General features: G+C 39.4%; 1 protein-coding gene across 1 annotated transcript in view; it reads left to right on the top strand.

The window, feature by feature from the left end:
* Nucleotides 1–9,815: 9,815 nt before the first annotated feature.
* Nucleotides 9,816–19,414, top strand: part of SPON1 (spondin 1) — a gene marked incomplete at both ends in the record, with an annotated part of 189,209 nt that continues 179,610 nt past the window's right edge. Inside the window, 2 exons of the mRNA XM_080345465.1 lie at nucleotides 9,816–10,038; nucleotides 16,796–16,902. Of these exons, the coding sequence (XP_080201591.1) occupies nucleotides 9,816–10,038; nucleotides 16,796–16,902 (330 nt within the window). The remainder of the gene's footprint in view (nucleotides 10,039–16,795; nucleotides 16,903–19,414) is intronic.

Below are 19,414 nucleotides of genomic sequence, written 5' to 3'. Positions count from 1 at the left end.
TGGACTGAAAGAAATATATTCCTGTAAGGAGGGGGAAAGATGGTTTAGCTCTATGTGTTATGGGGATACAAGGAAAGAAAGCTGAAAAAAATAATTAATTGCCTCCATGTTCGTCCCCAAAGAAACAAATACAAACCCACAAATACTATCTATAGTATCAGGATTTTTTGCATTATGATTGGTATATATGTACCCATGTACACAATCAATTTTCTCTTTTACATTGTTGTGTTAGCACAAGAGTGAGTAATACAGTACTTCGTCAGTTGTCTAAGAATTAATGGATGTAAATAATTACCATAATTATCTAAACTCCAGTAACTTCATTTATTCACTTTTTCTGTATCTTGATACAGCATGGACTAGGATATATATCAGAAAAGATTATTTGATCTGCTACAACCCATGAATACTGCCTGCCTTTTGTTATAGTTATCTCAAGAATTTTAGTGCTTTTCCCTGTGTGACTGTGGAAACACTACACATCATCTAAAGGCCTTTGTTAACCTGCACTCAATATTGCAGGCAATTTTTATCAGCACTGAATAATGTAGATTTTTAAAAAGACGCATATTTTGCTAGCAGCAAAACCTTTTTGTTATGCACATAGAAAAAAGCTATAAAACCCAATATTTTTGGACATGTGTTCTACACTTGATTTTCATACTTGCAGTGCTGAGTAATGATCAAAAGGTCATAATGACTTAAGAGGATTGATCAAATGTGGTATTACATGATATTTTGCTTTGCACAGGAGAAGGTGGGACACGTAGTTCAAGAAATCCATTCCACTTTGCTGCTCCTGAGATTTAATTAAAAAAAAAAAAAAAAAGAGAGAGAGATAAACAGATATATAGTTAATAAATGTATTGGATTCTAGGCTTTTTGAGGGTGGGGTTAGAAAAGTGTCACTGTCCAGAATTTATCTTCATAGTTTTTCTGATTCACTCAGAAGTATTCCAGATGAATCTGTGAGTTTGCAGAGCTGCAGTCTGGAGGTTGTCAGACTTCATTGCCTGTGCTCAGCCAAAAGATGTGAAAAACAAAAAAACAAACCCCAACCAAACAAAAGACAAAGCCAAAACCAACTAATTTGTTGGCAAATTACCAGCCATTACTTTGCTTGTAGTTACTAATAGATTCTGTCTCCAAGACAGTGACATCTTTCCCAGCACACCAGGTGAACCTCTTTGGGGAGATCTATAAATGACAAGACCTTCGGCTGCTATTTCCAAACTTTTCCCAGAAAACTGTCTCTCTGTTCTTATCATCAAGGTAAAGTAGCAAAATACTTTCCAAATTTGAGCCTGCAAACTAAAATGTAGCTCGTGGGGCACAGAAACCCAGGAGCTCAGTAGAGAGGTTAGTTTATGGCACACTCTGATATTCCTCTCCCACACTAACTTCTGTTTATTCTGTAGACTATAACATAACTCTCTTTTTCACCTACTTATCACCCTCCTCCTCTCTTTCTAACACCTTCCTCCTTCATTCCTTTTAACATTCTCTTTACTTCATAGGTATCAATTACCTTTCTGCACAGAGATAGCGTAATGAATATGTAGCTGACTAAACTCTGAGAAATTGTTGTCAACATGCATCTAGCTTTGTAAAATAGCTCTTTTTCAGACCTGCAGAAGGGCTGGTGTGTTTGAAAGTTTGTCCATTTTTTTTCAGCTACACCAGCTGGTCTGGGAAGAGATATTTCCTCCTCCCACAAATCCTGTTTTGCATTACCAGCTTGCAATTTTAACCTTATGTACTGAGGACAAATAAAATAAGATGACATGTCCACAGAACTCTCAATGAGGTACATTGTTAGCATAGCACTTTTGCTTATTTGATCTTCCATCTGTTTACCAAGCAAGAAATATTTTAACATATTATTCCCCCTGCCTTGTGTATGAATACACATATTTGAAAGTTTTTCATATATGTAATTTTTACTCATTTGCTGTTAGATAGTTTGGATTCTTTTCTACATTGCAGCCACAAAACTTCTTTTGATATGAAGAAGAAATTAGTCTGCAAATATTTGAAAGGTTTCCCAAAGGTCCTTTAATATTTGAACTGGAAATCTGAGATGTAAGAAACGTTATTGGAGAACTATTGTCTTTTTTCTGATATCCCAAATTGCAGAATCTCTCTGGAGAGGGTCTGTGGATAGTGACTGTTCTTCATCTGCATTCCTGGTGTCCCACTTGAGTATCTGGCAATACTTGGCATAACTGTGAATTGCACAAATACACTGAAAGAAAACTTCTTAAAAAAAAACCCAACATTCAGCACCCAAAACCTGCTTTGAAACAATGTTCTAATACTTGTAGAGCTTTTAACATTGCCTGCAGTAATAATATGCAGGTATTAGCTATTCTTAGGTCATGATCTTATCTGTAGATCTCGGTGCTTGACAAAGGTATTCTGCTATCCTGCCTGATAGGGAACTGAGCTATGGAGAGACTTTGTGAGCTCAGACTCAGCCCAGCTGTTCAGTGACAGAATACATTCTGAAATGCAGGTCTCTTCTCAGTCCTACACTCTCAACTGGACCACACACTCTCCTTGGTAGTATGTTGCTGATGTCAGATGGAGATATAAGTAGCTGATTTAGATTCCCAGGGAAAATGGGTCTTGTAATGGAAGTGTCAACAGTCTGTAAACTACAGAAGTGCTGCAGTTGACAGTCTGAGGTTCAAATAAATCTGCCATCTAATGATATATGAAAAAAAAAAATGCATCAGTCCAACATTATCATAAATATTTTCTTTAAAAGGAAGAAGGGCTACTGAATCCAGCAGGACAACATGGAGAAAATAAATTCATAACACGTAGCAGCAGGTTGTTGTAAAAAGCTTGCTTGGGGAGATGACTCTATTTTGCAAACATCAGCATGCTTGAATTATAGTCCCAGTGTGGAAATGTGTCAGTGAGTTCGCTGATGGCATCACCTTATATTTATGTTTTCTTCTGTTTTCTTCTGTCTTGATTTCATGGTTAGTGCCAGAAATGCCAGAAAATTTTTCATATTCATGCCGTCTGTTTGTTGGGGGGGAGGTTGTTGTTGTTGTTTTGCAGGTTCTGGGAAGGCTTTTGATCTTTGAAGATGATGTAATTATTTGGTTTGTGTTGATGGCGTGTGTTACTTCACAAGAAGCATTTTCTTTCCACATTTAAGATTGAATTGCTATTGTAGTCTTGGCAAGTATTTATGTAATTTACTTCTTATCAGAATACTAGTATCAGAGTTGATTGAATCTTTAATTTTTTACTATATCACTATAATTTTTTTAGAAGTATGGATTGATTAAATAAATAATAGGCATACATAGAGCTTGGTGAATATTTTTGTAAATTACTTGTCCAGATACAAGCAGTCATTTTCTTTGACTGCACAAAATGCCTTTCACGTTCTTCCAGGAAAAATGTCCAGCCTGGGAATCAGTAAAAAAAGGAGCTCTCCTGTATGCAAAATTGAATTTCTTTTAATATTTGCCCTGAATTTTTATCCTGGCCATTCTTGAAAGTTCCTTCCAACTTTCAGAATTCAGCTACCAAAAAAACCCAGAAGCTTTATCACATAAATCACGTCTTAGTGGAATAAAAATGCAGGGTGAGCAGGTCAAAGCAACAGCCAATCTACAGGTGTTGAGCAATTCAAAAGCTAAGATATGGTGATAAGAAAATGCTGAATAATGAAGTCTAAGTAGCAAAGATGCTGAAAAGCTGAATTCAGTTTGATCATTGTTCATTACTATTTTAGCCAGATTTGGTCAAGTTAGAGGCACTGAAGTCAAAGCTGATGCAAGAGAATCAGCAAAAATGTAAAATCAGTGAAAGGTGATTGAATAAATTACCAAGATGCTGAATTTTAGGTTGGGATTAAGTTTTTTAAATTAACATAAACCCTTGCAGTCCTATCGTTGTCTGGTTTAGTTTGGAAGGACTTAGTTGTATGTGTGGGGTTTTTTGTTTGTTTGGTTTTTGTTGTTATTTGTTTGTGGGTTGTGGGATTTTTTGTTTGTTTGGGGGTGGTGGTGGTGAGTGTTTTGTTTTGGTGCGGGGTTTTTTTTGTGTTTTGTTGTTGTTTATTTGGGTGTTTTGTTTTGGTGCGGGGGTTTTTTTGTGTTTTGTTGTTGTTTATTTGGGTTTTGTTTTGTTTGTTTGTTGTGTGTATTTTTTAAGAGCTGAACTTTTACTCTGTGATGAAAGGTTATGGCCATGGACATGATGATGGGACCATTGCAAGGCAGCCATGGTGGACACCTGGTTGAGGTGCAGCAGGTGGGGCTGGCATGAGCACTAGAGGGGGAGCACTAGGGATCACGTCTCCTCTTCCCCTGCCACGGAAACTGGGCAGTTTCTAAAGGCAGGGACTGGTGAGGGAGGCAGTCATGTATAATTGGAGGAAATGTGACCTAGAAATTGCTGGTGCTCTAGGTTTGCAGCAATGAGTTTCTTTAAGAGTAAATGAAGCCTCATGCTGGGCTTGGAAAAACCTTTTCTGTTTAATCTGCTCTTGGGAGTTCTTAGGGATTCCCAAGATAGCTCTTAAGTTGTTGTGTGGGATAAAGGAAGAGATTTTTTTTTTTTTAAAGAACATATTTACTCTATAGTACTGGAAGGAATCCTGAGTTTAAATATTCCAAGATGCCTGGGTCTTTCCTTAGTAAACCTCCTCACCAAAATAGACTGAGTGTGGAAGATGAGTTTCTGTCAACATTTGAGCTTGAAAGATCCATTCAAGAAGAGCCTCAGTTCAAATCCTGTTCTGCCTGTGTTACCCAGGGTGCTTGGCAAGACTTTCTACATCTTTTGTGCCCTCTGTGCCATTTCAAATATATGTTTTGTCCAACAGTTTTCCAGCTTCATTCAGTTGTTGTCCCAGTTAAGCCCAAAAGCAGCCTTTTCTCTCTTCCTCTGTTTCTCTCAGCATTTCATGGTTTCTCTAATAATATGATGCTATTCTCATTGTGTCAGGAACCAAATATTTCTATAATAAGTGTTAGAAATGAAAACTCTCTGTATTGTCAGTATAAAAATATGTTGAAGACACACATGACTGAACAGGCAAATGTAATTGAGTTACTGGGAAGTTTAATATTGGAGATGCATTGTATTGACTGACAGTGCTATAAATGGTGAACAGACCTCTGCAAACATTTACTGTCATTACTTTTCACAACTTAGATTCCTAAGAGAAAGGAAGTTGTGAATAGTGCCAAAGAGCCATAAGAAATCATTTAAAATGTCTTCCAAGCCTTTTCCTTTGTCTATTAGGACAAGAGATATCTCTAGATCTTTTTCTAAACAGGCTTCAAAGACAGCATGGACTAACTGGTATTAGAAGAACCTTATCCTCACTGTAGATAGAGGGGAATTTTAGTAGCAATGAGATTATTATTCCATCTAAATCAATAAAGGAAGTTTCTACCTTGTTTAAGAAAAACTGACTGTGACTGCTGATGGGGGTGAATGGAGATAGAGATGCAAATTAGACCAGTAGCTAGATCTACAGTAAGACATAAAGGTCTAAAAATAGGATAGGCATAATAGAAAATGCAGTCCTCAATTTCCCAGCTTACCTTCCCCGTCACCAAAGGTTTTATTGCAGATTATTTAGCAATGCTATTTGTCAGTCATCTGATGTACTCTTGCTTTGCCTGAACAGAAGTATCCTCTGTCTTGGCAGTGATGAGTAGCTAAACATGCAAGTCATGAGGAGAAGATCTTATGTCTCTTAATTTGGTAGTGGTGTTCAGAATGCACTTACTGTAAACTTCCAATGCTAGGCAATCACCTAAATACTGAATAACTATTGATACCAATACAATTAATTTCTCCTGAGGAAGAAAATACACCCTGGATATCATTCTCTAGAAAATGCATCTTAATTGATAGAGTACCCTCACTTTCCTCTCCAGCTATTCATTTGAGCTTTGGCTCAACTTCAGAAGGAAGTCTAACATTTCCATAAGGGGCTGAGGGTGCTTCTAGAAGACTTAGATCTTCACAGTTAGAAACTTTCTGAGAAGTGAGAGATAAGGATTTGAATACCTGCAAAGCAAGCAAGCAATTGAAACCCGTGTCTCTCTGACATCCTAAATGAATACTTTAATCACCAGCTCTTGTGTAAAAGAGTAGACATCATTCTTGCCAGCCATCTTTTGAAAGAGATGTATTCTCCTGCTGTTATTACTATCTTTATTTATATAATATATTAAAGCTAGGCTTGAGCTTTTAGCTCCTGTGTTTGGAAGGTGAATCCTACAGCCCACTGAAGTTATCAAGCATCTGATGGCCATGAGATTTGGGACACCTGACACCTTGATGTTTCTTATTGAGTAGTCTATTGGCCTCTGCTCTGTGAACTGACTCTCCTAAGGGGTCTAACAGACTTTTAATCAATTTACCTGAGGTTTAGGTTGTGGGCTAGGAGCCTTAAAATCAGGTATTGCATAACTAAGTATTGCATTGCATATTGTTGCTTTGTAGATAATTCCCAAGATTTCAAGTAGCTATTTGAAATCATAGAAGCGTAAGGAAAGAGAAAATTTGAAATGCCACCTACAATATATTCCAATAAATGCAGGGATATTTGTCAGTAGTTAGTACACTCTACTAAAATGCCATATAAAAAATGACATTTATTGGAAAAGCAAAAAGTAAGAAAGACTGCAGATCTTGTGCAATGCTTTTGTTTGTTAGGAAAGCTCACTCTGTGGGAGCAAGGGGAGGAAAGAGAGTTTCTGCCAACCATTACAGCTCTATCAAATGCAATATTACCCCAGCAATGATTGTTATGGCTAATAGTCATGGACAGCAACTTTATTCATCCCAGAAAGTACACAAAGAAAAGCAGCACTGCAGTCTCTAAGATACGAAGCTTTCTCTGTTAAATTTGACATGGATGGTTGGATTCATCAGTTCACATGCCTCTTTCACTGATACATCATTCTGGATGCTTTAGGCAAACACACACTAATTAGTAGAACAAATAAAAACCCCTGAGGATGCCCATGCTTAATGGCATTACCCATATTCTAAACTGTCTCTACAACAAATTACTCATTTCATGGCTGGAGGCAGTGCAAGTTAACTTATCTGTATCAGTTGCTAAGTTGAAGCATTCACTTTTAACAAGACACATGGCATTATACCTTTCTAGGAAACTTTCTAACACTTTAGCTTTTAAACAAAAAAGAAACTAGAAGAAACAGGCCACATCAAGTCAGGGATTAATAAAAGAGATGTAGGATCCATTGTAAGTTTAATAAGTCAATAGATGCTGATGATGAATTAGTTAACTTGTAATTAGTTTGGTACCATATAAAACCAAAAACTTGTGAAGAGGAACCAAAATTAAATCCTTGGAGGAGTGTTGAGTTAGAATGCAGAACTCTGGCTCAGAACAAAGGCAGATTGTGGAGAAGCATGTGTGGTTCCTGCCGTAAATGTTGCAGTCAGGTAATTGCTTTTCAATCACTCTCGGCAAAAGAAATGACAAGTCAACTATGGAGAATGAGGCAAATTGACTGGCATCTTATACCAGTACGGTTACAGTTGTCTTGGCATTTTCAGTGTCATATGTGTTTGCTTTTCTTCACTGATAAATTTGACTGAAGAACCTGGATAAAGTGAACCTTGTTCTCATAAAATATATGAGCTGAACATGGTGGTCAAATGATCCCCAGAAGTCTATGATATTGCTGAACTGTAGTCACTTAATTACTTAACTGAACATGGGTCTTTGGATGCATGCAACAAAATATTCTGCATAACCAAGCCAGCTCAAAGGTTCACTAGCAAAAGCAGACTGAATATTGTCCTAAAGACAATAGATCAAGATGGCCTTGTACTGTGAGGCTGGGTGGAAGGTGGGGCTGTGAAGGAAGAGGATTGAGTGGAGGGAGGTGACCTGGCAGATTACACTGGAAAGTCAGGATTGCTCTTTCTGCTTCATTCCAGCAGGACAAGAGGAACAGGAAAAGCAACTTGTGCTGGAAAGACCATTTATCCTTCCATAGTGAAACCCTTTTCTCAGCAGTGGAAGTCTGTACAGCCAGCCTGGCTCTCCCAGCCGTCTGGCAGAAGCAATGTAGGTGGTACCACATCCAGTGTTGCAGGTGCCTAAGTAGGTGTGTGCTTAAGAATTGGATGTTACCATTCAGTGTGGTTACAAGAGCTTTGACTGCCACCTCTTCACAAGCATATGGATGGTCACTGTCAATAACTCCTTGTTTGCAACAAAAGCTAAAATCTCATCCAACTGCTAAAACTATTTTTACTGAAAATATATTTTGAGGATGTACTGGTTTGCATTATTTATAAACACGTAACAGAGACTAAAATATATACAAGCTTACAGTATCAAAGCTCTTGGCAATTAATCTTCCAGAAAATAAAAGATTCAGCATCCTCACTGAGACCTTAAGAAAGAAACACCTTTATTTGGCATACAAGAATATGTTATCACCAAACAACTTCCACAGGTATGTTTGGAACCCAAAAATGTACAGATCTGATACTAGAAAATGCCTTAGGAGGTGCCAGAAGGGTTTCAAGCTGCTTGCTGTTTCACATACTTCTTGGAAGTTGTGCTTAAATGCGGTTGTATTCATCAATCTGCTAAAGTCTTGTCCCGGAGAAAGTGGTTAGAAAGGGGTTTGTGTCCACTTGTACAGCTGGCATCCTGAAAGTATTCAGGTCCTGATCAAGGACATACCTTTCCAACTTTTCCCTCCACTTAAAGAGCAGTGGAGGGAGAGAGGGAGAGAAGAGCAGCATTTAGGGCTCAAAACCCTGGAGTTAATGACCCCAGGGGTCTACGTTAGCTTTTTTCCCAACTGCTGTGGACTTACTTTGTGGATTTAGATAAGCATCCTTGTGCCCCAGTATGCCTTGTGTAAAGGAGAAATAATGAGATCTGCTCTCTCCTTGCATCTGCTTGAATTTTTCCGAGTGTGGAAGCAGAGCTCCTGTGTTTACCTAGGTGTGTTCACAGCTGTTGTATGTAGTGTGCTTGCATGTACACTTACACAGCCTGCAACTCTGATACGCACAGTTGCAGGCTGATGTAGAAATGGATCTCGTGTTTCTGGCACATCATCTCTCCACATCTGTCTCCTCTGTGGCACTCGATATGCTCACACCCGAGAAGCTGCAGCCGATGCTCCTTGCTCATCAAGCGTGCGGAGAGCAAGCGCTTGTCTTGGACCATCTGCTCTGATTTAGTTGATAATGTTTACCCTGTCTGTTGTTTGGAGAAAGATAGGGGGTGGTGGGGTGTCGGGAAATTCTTTGAGCCTTGTTATCCCTACAGTAACTATAGACTTTGGCAGGAATGCGAGTGATTAATGTCAGGTCTGTGGGCTTAGCGCAAGCGACAGCAGCGCTCCCCGCCGCTGCGTTGGGTGTCTGGGAGACAGCAGCGTCCCCCTGCTCTTCACCAAACCCTGTGAATGCAGCTCGGCTAAATAAACATTACCGAGCTGCTAATCACACGCTCTGAAACAAAACAGCACTTCACTTCGGGATCTGGGCAAGATCAGACTTCCCTCCCTCCTGCTCTCCCCTCCCCTCTCTCTCTGCCCCCTCCCTGCTTTTCCCCTCCCTCCCTCTCCCCGGCAGCCGCTCAGGCGGTCCCTCCGACCTGGCAGCCTCATGCTGGGGGCCGCTGCCGGCTGGGGCTGAGCGAGCGCTGCCTGCCCTGCCTGTGCTGCCCGCCCTGCCCGCCCTCCGGGCCCGGCTCCCCTCGCCACCCGGCTCCCCGGCACCGCCGCCGCCCCGCCGATAAAAAGTTGTTGGGAGCGCCGAGGATGGGAGCGCATCTGCAGCCTCTAGCCCTGCGGCTTCTGGCGTTGACTTTCCCCTTGGTGGCGAAGGGTTTTTCTGACGAGACCTTGGAGAAAGCCGCGAAATCCGAGGGATATTGCAGCCGAATCCTGCGAGCCCAAGGCACCAGGAGGGAAGGGTATAATGAATTTAGCCTCAGGGTAGAGGGCGATCCAGAATTTTACAAGCCTGGAAACAGTTACCGGGGTAAGTTGGCCATCCTCTACTGCCGATACTAGCGATAATGGTCAGGACAAGTGTCTCTGAAACTATAACATGTCTCTGCCTGTCATCTCTGTATCCCTTTTGGCGTGTGTGTGTGTGACTGTGTGGGTTAAGACAGGGTAATATACTCCCACACATTACTTTATTGGGGATGCTTTCGTGACAAGTGAGAGGGAGTTGGATTTCACAGTATCGCTTTGCTCCCAAACATTAACTCAGTATTAAGAGGAATTTCCTTTCATTTCTCAATCCTCTCTGCCGGCTCAGTGTTAGCACAAGATCACAAGTTGATGTGGTACAAAGCACACCCTCTTCCCTCGTTTACCTACTTCTATGGGATTTCTTCCTTTCCCTTTAAATGTAACACAGTGAACAGGAGAAGCTTTAACATAAAGCAGGAAGGAGAGAAAACTGGGAGCTAATTGCTCTTGCCCTGAAATATGAATGTTAATATAATGAGTTAGCATATGGGCAAACAGTGATGCAGCATGCTGCCAACTTCCCACATTTTCCATTTCTGTTTATCCCACCCTCCTATTTTTTTTAGGGGGGGGGGGGGAAGAGGGAGGAAATGAACAGATGGTTCAAACAGGAAAGAGGCAAAGACGGTGCTAATGACCACTGTAAATAAGAAGTGGAGACATTCGTTTCTCACGGAGTGTTTCACATATAATCCTTGAGATTAATTTCCAAAGCACATTTCAGTGTATTTTTCTAATCAATAGGCAAAGACAGTTTTTGGTCACTTGTCCTGCCTCACCATGTAATGCCTTTGGAAACAAATCTTCTTGGTGTATACTGTTAACTTTGTATTTTAAAAGTATTTTGAAATAATTTGGGTGTTCTTAGCTACCATAAGTAATGTACTTAATAGGCATCACTTTGGAAAACAAACTTTGAGAGTTTCTTCTTAGTGTTTCTCTTGACTGACCTTAGATTCAGTGTAAAAAGCAATGTTTTCCCATGGCATGAACATGGCAATCTTGGTATAGATAGGGAGAAAAAAAGTTTGCATATAGCATAATCATCATATTCTCTTAAGGGCTGAAAAATACATCTGCAGCTGTGATTAACCTGTTTTGAGTATTGGCCTGTAACTTTGCATGATTTTTGATATTTATTTTTTTTTTCAATAATTGTTTATTTTACTGTGGTATGAGGAAATGCCAGTTTCCCACAAACTAGTTAACTGTTCTACACATTAGGCTTAGTTTCTTGAGTCTAAAAGATTTCATGTTGCGTGTCAGTTTCAAACTTCTACAAAGCAGGATAAAGACAAGTGTCAAGTTCTTTGACAGTGACAGATATGAATGCTCTTTAAAAGTTTTGGAATTTACTTCTATGACAGCATTATTGGATATTTTCAGTTACCTACCAAAGAAGTTTCTATTTTATGGAAATGTAGGAGAGAAAGAAACTCCTAGATGAATTAGCAAAACTAATTTTGTGGAGAAATTAAGGTTTAGCATTAGGAACTAAATTAAAAAAATAAATCGTACAAGAATGCTGTATCTTCTTGGAAGAAAGAAAATCACAGCTAATAGTAAGAAGTTGAAATGTATATCAGAATATGTGCCCTGTTTTTGGTATTTAAGATTTAAGTGTTCAGGTGGTATATAAGCTTATCTAGATAGTAATTTAAGGACACTTTTTGAATTGCTGGAAGAATGTAAGTAAATGTCACCATAACATATGCGTTATCTACGCAATAGTTTAACAGCTTTAGAGAAAGTTTCAAGAGATCATTTTCAAAGGAAATTCTGCACTACAACTGGAACTATATTATTGTTTTATACAAAGGTTAGAAAATCCAACTAATGATACAAAAATGCAGGGTTGTGGCAGGTCTGCAGGGCTTTTTATCTGTGAATTACTAGATGTACAACACTGCAGAAGATTTGCACAACTTCCGTTGTGTTGGAGCCAAAAGTGCTTGTTTCCATGGCCCCTGTTTGATTTAATGCAATCTGAATCCTTGGCACATTCCCTAGTGGGTTCCTAGAATAAACTAGTATTTATGCAAGGTGGATAACACAGGAATTAACTGTACGTACAAATGCCATACTTCACCAAATTGATGGTGTAGAGGCATCCATTTAAGTTTGTGACTCTCTTGATCACTGGTTGACCTGGCAACCGTGTAAGACTCTCAAACTGCAATGACTGGAGGAAACATTGCAGCACTCCTGCAGTGCTGGAATCAGGAGACCACACTTCACAGCTGCCATGTGCCTTTCGCAAAATTTTTGTGGCTTCCCTGCACTTACTCACCCTTAAATCAACCAGGATCTATTTGCCCTAAGGGCAAATTGTGGGTAGATCTGTGTGTATGGAAGCCTTGGTTTTCCACCTCTCTAGAGCTGTGATAGAGGAAAATGGCTCTGAGCACTGAGTAACCTCTTTGAATGAGTAGACACCTCCTCTGGTCTGCAAACACTGGCAGCAGGAAATAAATACACTGTCTCCTGCCTCAGACAGTTAAAACTGAAGTAGCAATAGAGCTGAGGACCCATTATTCTTTTGTCCCTAATGTCTAACATGACTGATTTCTAGCATCTTATTTGATACTTTTGATGCTGTAGCCTGCAAGGGGCCTTTATCTGCCTGGTCTTTCAGGCTGCAATATTGTTGCCTCTCACCTTGTTGGAGCAGGCAGACAATGCATGTGATGGCCAGGTCTTCTCGTAGTACCAGGTTTGTGGGCACACCATCCTGGGATTGAGGTCCTCTCCTACCTGCTGGTTAACTTAGACCTTGATGTAGCTGCTTTTGCTCCCACTGAAGGTCAATGGTCCCATTGCATTCAAAGGGTGCAAATGAGCCTTAAGTTTAGATGGTGTATGAGGTAATGATCCTTGAAAGTACTTAGTCCTAGCTTTATTGATCTGTAGAGTTAGATTAATGATTGCATGAGATTTCCATGAAAAATGGGGGGAGTTTCATCCTGTTAAAAATGTAGATGAAATGGCTTTTAAAAAAAGGCAATAATATGTCCATTTCATGTGCTAACAAGCAATGTACATAGTTTTCTCCATAATATCATGAAATTGCTATTCTGATGAAGAAAATGAAAATTTGACTAGTATAGTCCTTGTGGATATACTTCTGTGTGGATACCGTTCCTGGTTTTAATGGAATTTTCACTTGTAGGTCTGTTCACCTTCTTAGTTTTCAAGGACAAGCTCAGTTAATGTTACACTGCTCCATTGTACTGGTTTGTGGACTTCTAATAAGTATTGTTTTTCTTTCTTCCTCTCAACATGCAAATGCTCTTTTCTATACTTAATTTGTGAAACATGGAGTTTCTTTATAGTGGATAAAAGGAAATATCAAAATTGTATTTGTTGGTACTTGTGCAATATACAAACAGGATGTGCCGTAGTGTAGGATGTGGAAAGTCAGATTTCCTGCCTGAAACCAAAGGACCAATTGCTTTGATCATCCCACCTTTGGCTGGGGACTCTGAGGAAAGAAGAGTGTGTTGAAGGTGTTTGCCAAAGTGCAACTTGTAAGGTAAGGAGAGGTTTGCTGGAGGGGTTGGAAGCAGACAAAAGTAATTGTTGATACGTGATCTCTTTAAAGTAAGATCCTTAACTTTGAGACTTGCACTGAGATTTAACTGATTGTTACAGGAAGTTGGTATTGTTCAATGAATGTTAATTAATGTGAATGCAGGGTGATACTCAGGTGTTCTTTAGAATGGCAGAGGTTAGCCCAAGAAGGTCTCTCAACTCTGCTGCAATGAGCAGCTGCTTTTTCTTGTGAAAACCAGTTGTAGTCTGACAGCTTCCCACTGCTGCCTGTGCCACATGAGTCTCCTTCTGTGCCAAAACAATTGGTTCGGTGGCCACAGAACCATTACCAGAATAAGGTGCTGTGTTCAGGAGTGCTTCAAATAAAGCCTTGCACTGCCATGGTATCTTGGCACACTGGCTAGTTCAGAGAACTGACCAAAATCTTTTCAGCTCCAGTGTTAATGTTCTGGCCAAGCACACCTTCTTCTTTGTATCTTTACATTGAGATTTCACGGGCACTTAAATCCCATGTGAGTCCACTCTGCTCCTGAAGGTCATCACCCTCCCGACCCCTCACTTGTACCTGGGTGTCCCCAGCTGTGGCAGAAGCACTTCTGGGCTGCACAGTGTGGCCTCTCGGAGACTGGACCCAGCTGAACTCTCCGGTTGAGTTTTTTGTTTTGTGCTACTTTTCAGCTGGATGTGTTCCCTGGTTCAGCTGCCGGCACAGCTGCCTGGATGTGGCTGCTGTACAAGCAGTGTGGGGTGGAGCAGGCAGGATCACTCATGTTGGAGGAAGCCTGGATTTATTCTGGGATGAAATGACTGTGCAACCACAGCATGAGTATTGCTGACCCCAGGCATTCAAAAACTATGAGTCAGGCTTTGGAATTACCATTTTTTTTTCCATTATGGCTTTTGTAGCATTTCGGCTATCCTCTATTTTATAGGCAGGTGTTTTGTTTAGAATTTTGAAAATTGTTTGGTTTGATCTGTAAATTTGTGAAGAAAATGATGAAAATTCTTGAGTCAATTCACAGCTGGATTCTCTATTTGCTTGCATAAGTATTTAAGTATTTCTGGTATAATCTCTTGCTCATAGTGATTCAGAGTTTTGAATTCCATATAATATATGGAAAAATTGTTGCATGTAAGAGACATTTATGACAATTAGTTTCTAAGAATCAGTGTTCAAGCAAGTGTAATGTGTTCATCCTTGTTGAGTTCAGCAGCGTGCTGTTCTCAATTACTGCAACTGAGAGACTGGTGGTGGATTTTCGTTTAGACAGAGCTGCAGAAGTTTGCAAGATTAGGTTAGTACTAATTATTGGGCAGATAATTTATTAATGAATTGGAGCAATATTTAGAAATGTAATCAGAAATTTTAATGCTATTACGCTACTACTCAATTCATCTATATAAAATGTGAAAGTTTCTTTCTCCCCCAAAATGATGAGGTTTAACCTCATCATTGGTTAATGGTTTAATTCCATACAATTAAGTGTGTGCTGAAAATCTTGAGAGCTGGGATATTTGCCGCTCTGCCCATCACTACTCTAGTTTTGTGCAAGTGTTTCCAGGTGTACAGGTTTGAACATGGCACTTTCCCAAAAGATTAAATATTGAAATGAATATTCTTCCAATCCTCCTTTTCTCACATGTAGTCAGAAAAGTATTTGTACAAACGCCATGTTTTTTAGACCCAAATACAGCTGTATAATGCTAGAAATCTTCAACTATCCTATCTTATATTTTTTCACTATTGAATTTCTAGATCAAAGAGCTCTCCATATGTTCCAAATGAACTCTGGGCATATTTTGAAATCCATATGTTGTAAGGGCAATTTGTCATTTTTAATAACTTGTTTTGACCTATTTGTGCAACAGAGAGTCTCTTGTGAATACTCTTCTATGAAGCAGCATGGGTAGTTGCAGTTCACTCATTAAAACTATGGGTGGTCTTCAGTTTTTATTGTGCTAGTTAGGGTTTGAGAGTGTGACAACAGTGTACTACAAGCAATGCTGTCTGCATTATGCTTAAAGTAAAAGCTACTTAAAAGTATTAGTAGTCCCGTTTTCTGTCTCTTTTTCTTTAATTAAAAAATCTTTTTCCCTAAAGTTTACCTCCTGTTTCCGAAAAGTGTTCCTATACGGTGTCGAAAAGTGTTCACTAATTTTAAAACTCCCCCAAAAGTTGTGCATTAAAGCTCTGCCTCATTCCATCTTTCTGATGGTGTTCAAAAGAGCCACTGCTGACATAGCTCAGATGTTGCTGGGTGTTTAGACACTGATGATGGCAAATAGAAAAATCATGCAAAGGTATCTTACACTGGCAGAAAATAGGGTTGTAATTCTGATGCTGAGCATGGTAAAAATCAGGTTAGTCAGCGTCATGTTATTTGTTCTCTGCTGGTGGATCCAGTGTTGCCTTCCCGGTCCAGACTGGTGTGTGAGGGAAGTGTGTGTTGCTGATGTGCAAGATGCTTTGGCAGTTGGAGCTGGCAGCACAATATTTAGACGTCAGCTTTAGCCACAAGTTTAATTTTGTGTACTGCTCATCCCTGAGGTTGGGGGAGAGGAAGGATGGGTTTAGAGTGAACATCTGCATCAGCTGGAGAACTGTGGTGAGTGTAGCTGAGTTGAAGCAGGCGATATGGTCATCCTGCTTTGCAGCTAGAGAAACTTTGTGTGCTCTAAAATGCCTAAATCCCTGTCTATGCTCAGAGCAGGACAAAAGCAGCTGTTCCCTCACATTTAAAAAACAAACAAAACACACACACAGAAAACAACAAACAAACCAACTCCCCCCCGCCCCGCTCCAACCAAACCAAACACTTGTGTCCCTGCTCCCAAAGAATAAAATAAACCTCTCGTAAACCTGATGTAAATCTGAGCAGATTTGCAATCTGCTTAAAAACAGAAACAAACCAACCAAAAAAAAACAACCAAAAAAACCCCAAAAAACAAAAGAGGGAGATTGTGTGTGTTGAGGGGAAAAAATAGCTGGGGTATTTCATACTGTGCCAGTGTTTCTCAGATTATGTGGAAAACTGGACTGAACATTTTTGTGTTCTGGCTGGCTCCGCTCCATGTTGTTTGTGCTCTATCTTTTGTTAACACCAACTTAAAACACACACCTTTCAGGTTGAACTGTGAAATTATGTGCAAGTAACTGATTTCACAATTAATGTTGTGTTTTCATTATTTCTCTGATTCTATTCCAGTGACGCTTTCTGCTGCCACTCCCGCTTACTTTCGAGGATTCACATTGATCGCTCTCAAGGAGGGAAAAGAAGGTGACAAAGAAGAAGATCACGCAGGAGCTTTTCAGGTAAGAGAATTTTTCTTGACTTGTATCTCTAGGAGTTTCTTTACTGTGTTCTTGGCTCAAAGGGAGAAGTTATATGCACAGCGGAATGCCGACTATGCTTAAGAAAGCATAAATATTTGTGGATATTAACAAGAGAACAGCACACTATATTTTATATTCCACGCAACCTCTTCAAGAAGTCGAGGCTTTTGTACCTTGTCTTCAGCTTGCCTTCCCACATTCTTACTGTTGAGGAGCACCAATTATTTGAGATAAAGCCTAGGACACCTAAATTTGTTATTAAAAGTGAATATGAAAATGGTTTAATTCATATTTTGCTTTTTGTATTTTTTGCCTAGATTTTTTTTTTCCCATTCAGATGTAGATTATGACTCTTGAGAAGTGTTTGCCACGGCTGTAATGACTGTTTTATCAGTCATAAATCAGATTCTGCTGTTTCATTGATGCTTAGTAGTACTTTACTTAACAAACACATTCAGTGAGATGAAATGTTGTTTATAATTTTTAAAAGCATCAGAATACAAAGTGGTGATTCACAAAATAGTATTTCCAGCTATTTCAAGATCACATTGCCTGAAAGGAATTCTGGAATTGAGAATACACATAATTATGAAAGTAGGTAGAAATGATGTAGGTTTGTTGTTGGATTCTCAGATGAGATATCATTTGCTATTTGACTTTCCAAACTTAGAAATATTGTCGAATTATATTGTTATAATTTACGTGATAGGTAATAACATTGATACTCACTTTAATAATGGGTAGAGTTCATTTGCCTCAAAGAAGCATTTACATGTTTTCAAGGGAAATAATCAGAAGTTCTAATTTTAGTGATCTGTAAGGAGACAGAAATCAACTTACTCCTAGCATCTCTTCCTGAAGCCTCTGGATTCTCTTGTATATAGAAAATACGATGTGCAAACTCAATATGTTTGCCCTGTTTTCCTATTAAGTTTGCCTAGAGGACCCTTTCTGGTTTTCATACATTTTTGTAAGAAAATTAAGAATAAATGAGACCTTATTTGATGTTGGAGAATAACTCCATCTTCTGTAAAATTAAATTATATCCTAATATTGTTTGGGAGAAGTCTGTTTAATATGGACAGTTTGTGGTGTTTGTTAGTTTGGTTTTTTGTGTGTGTGGTGGGAGTTGTTTGTCTGTTTGTTTTTAGAAAAAGCTAACATTAAAGCATCAGCAGCTGTTAAAAAAGTAGAAATGTCAGTGCTTCATCTATTTTAAAAGAAACTTTTCACCATTCATTTCTATATTTCAGTCGTTAATGCCTCTGTAGCTGTGGCTACTGGGAAAGACTTGGCCTGAGTTTTGCCTTTATGGCCAGGCATGTGCCTAACTCGTAGTAAGTTTTGCTTAACTACAGAGGAATTTTGAACTCAGCAGAGTGGGATGCAAATGGCAATTTTGTATAGATCAAAAAAAGTCCAATGGATGTCAGTGGAGAGAAGATTGTTTGATTAGCTTTATTTTATGGATTGTGATGTGAAATCGGTATTCCAGTTGGAAGAGTGTTTCAAATTTTATGCATAACTAAATTTGTATTTCTGTGGCACAGACAGTACTCACGGTGCTCATCCCACATTAGCACAATTAACTGAAGTTTATTCAGAGAGTGCCCGCCAGTTCTACCTGTGTTGATACAGGTTTAAGATTGTTATTTAAGTATCCAATGAATGTTTATAGTGATCAATATCGACGTCTCTTGTATCATGGCTAGATGCTGTGCTAGTAAATAGAAGAGGAAAAAAGATGTTTAGTTCAAGGGTTTGCACTGTGTTTTTGTTATAATGTGAAGATCCTAATAGTGTCTAAAAAGCTGTGCAGAGTAAGAAGAAATTGCGTGTACAATAACTTGTACGCCACTCGTTTATTTCCTGTGTTCAGATGGAAAGTATGTTATTCAATGAATTACCTAGTGGAACAGAACTCTGTGTAAATTCCTTAATAGTGGCAAGAAACTAAATGCTACTTCTGGACTACTCACATAACCCTCTGCCTCCATGAGGAGACGTGTTTACTGTTCAAATAATAGTCAAATGAAAGCAAATGAATGCACTGTGTGAAGCAGTATATCCAGGACAGAAAGAAATGAAAGTGGGCCAGATAACACATATGCTTTCTCCCCATGCCTCAGGGACTGTAGAATACCATATTTTCAAGGCTGTGAGCACGACTTTCAAATCATGAAGTATGGGTTGGAATGTCTTTCATAGGGAAAAGCCAAATTGTACACTTTGGGCAAGATCCCATTGGTGCTGTGGCTCCTGGTTTGCAAAGCTGATGACTGTTAAACTGATCCACACGTGCAATGCCTCAAAGTGCTGTAGAGGGGCATGTGCAAGAGCAGCAAGGTGATAAATAAGGGCTAATATCTCAGTGACTGACATGGATATAGGACACGGGACACACAGGCTGTAAAATGTCTTTTTCAGTAGTCACAGTCACACTGCAGCAGGCTGAGCTCTGCAGCCCCTTTCAGAGGATGAACACGTAGTG

The sequence above is a fragment of the Nesoenas mayeri genome, assembly GCF_963082525.1.
Source record: "Nesoenas mayeri genome assembly, chromosome: 5".
NCBI classification, from domain to species: domain Eukaryota; kingdom Metazoa; phylum Chordata; class Aves; order Columbiformes; family Columbidae; genus Nesoenas; species Nesoenas mayeri.
Note: the sequence above shows the minus strand (reverse complement) of the source record. Positions and strands in the feature narration are given on the sequence as shown.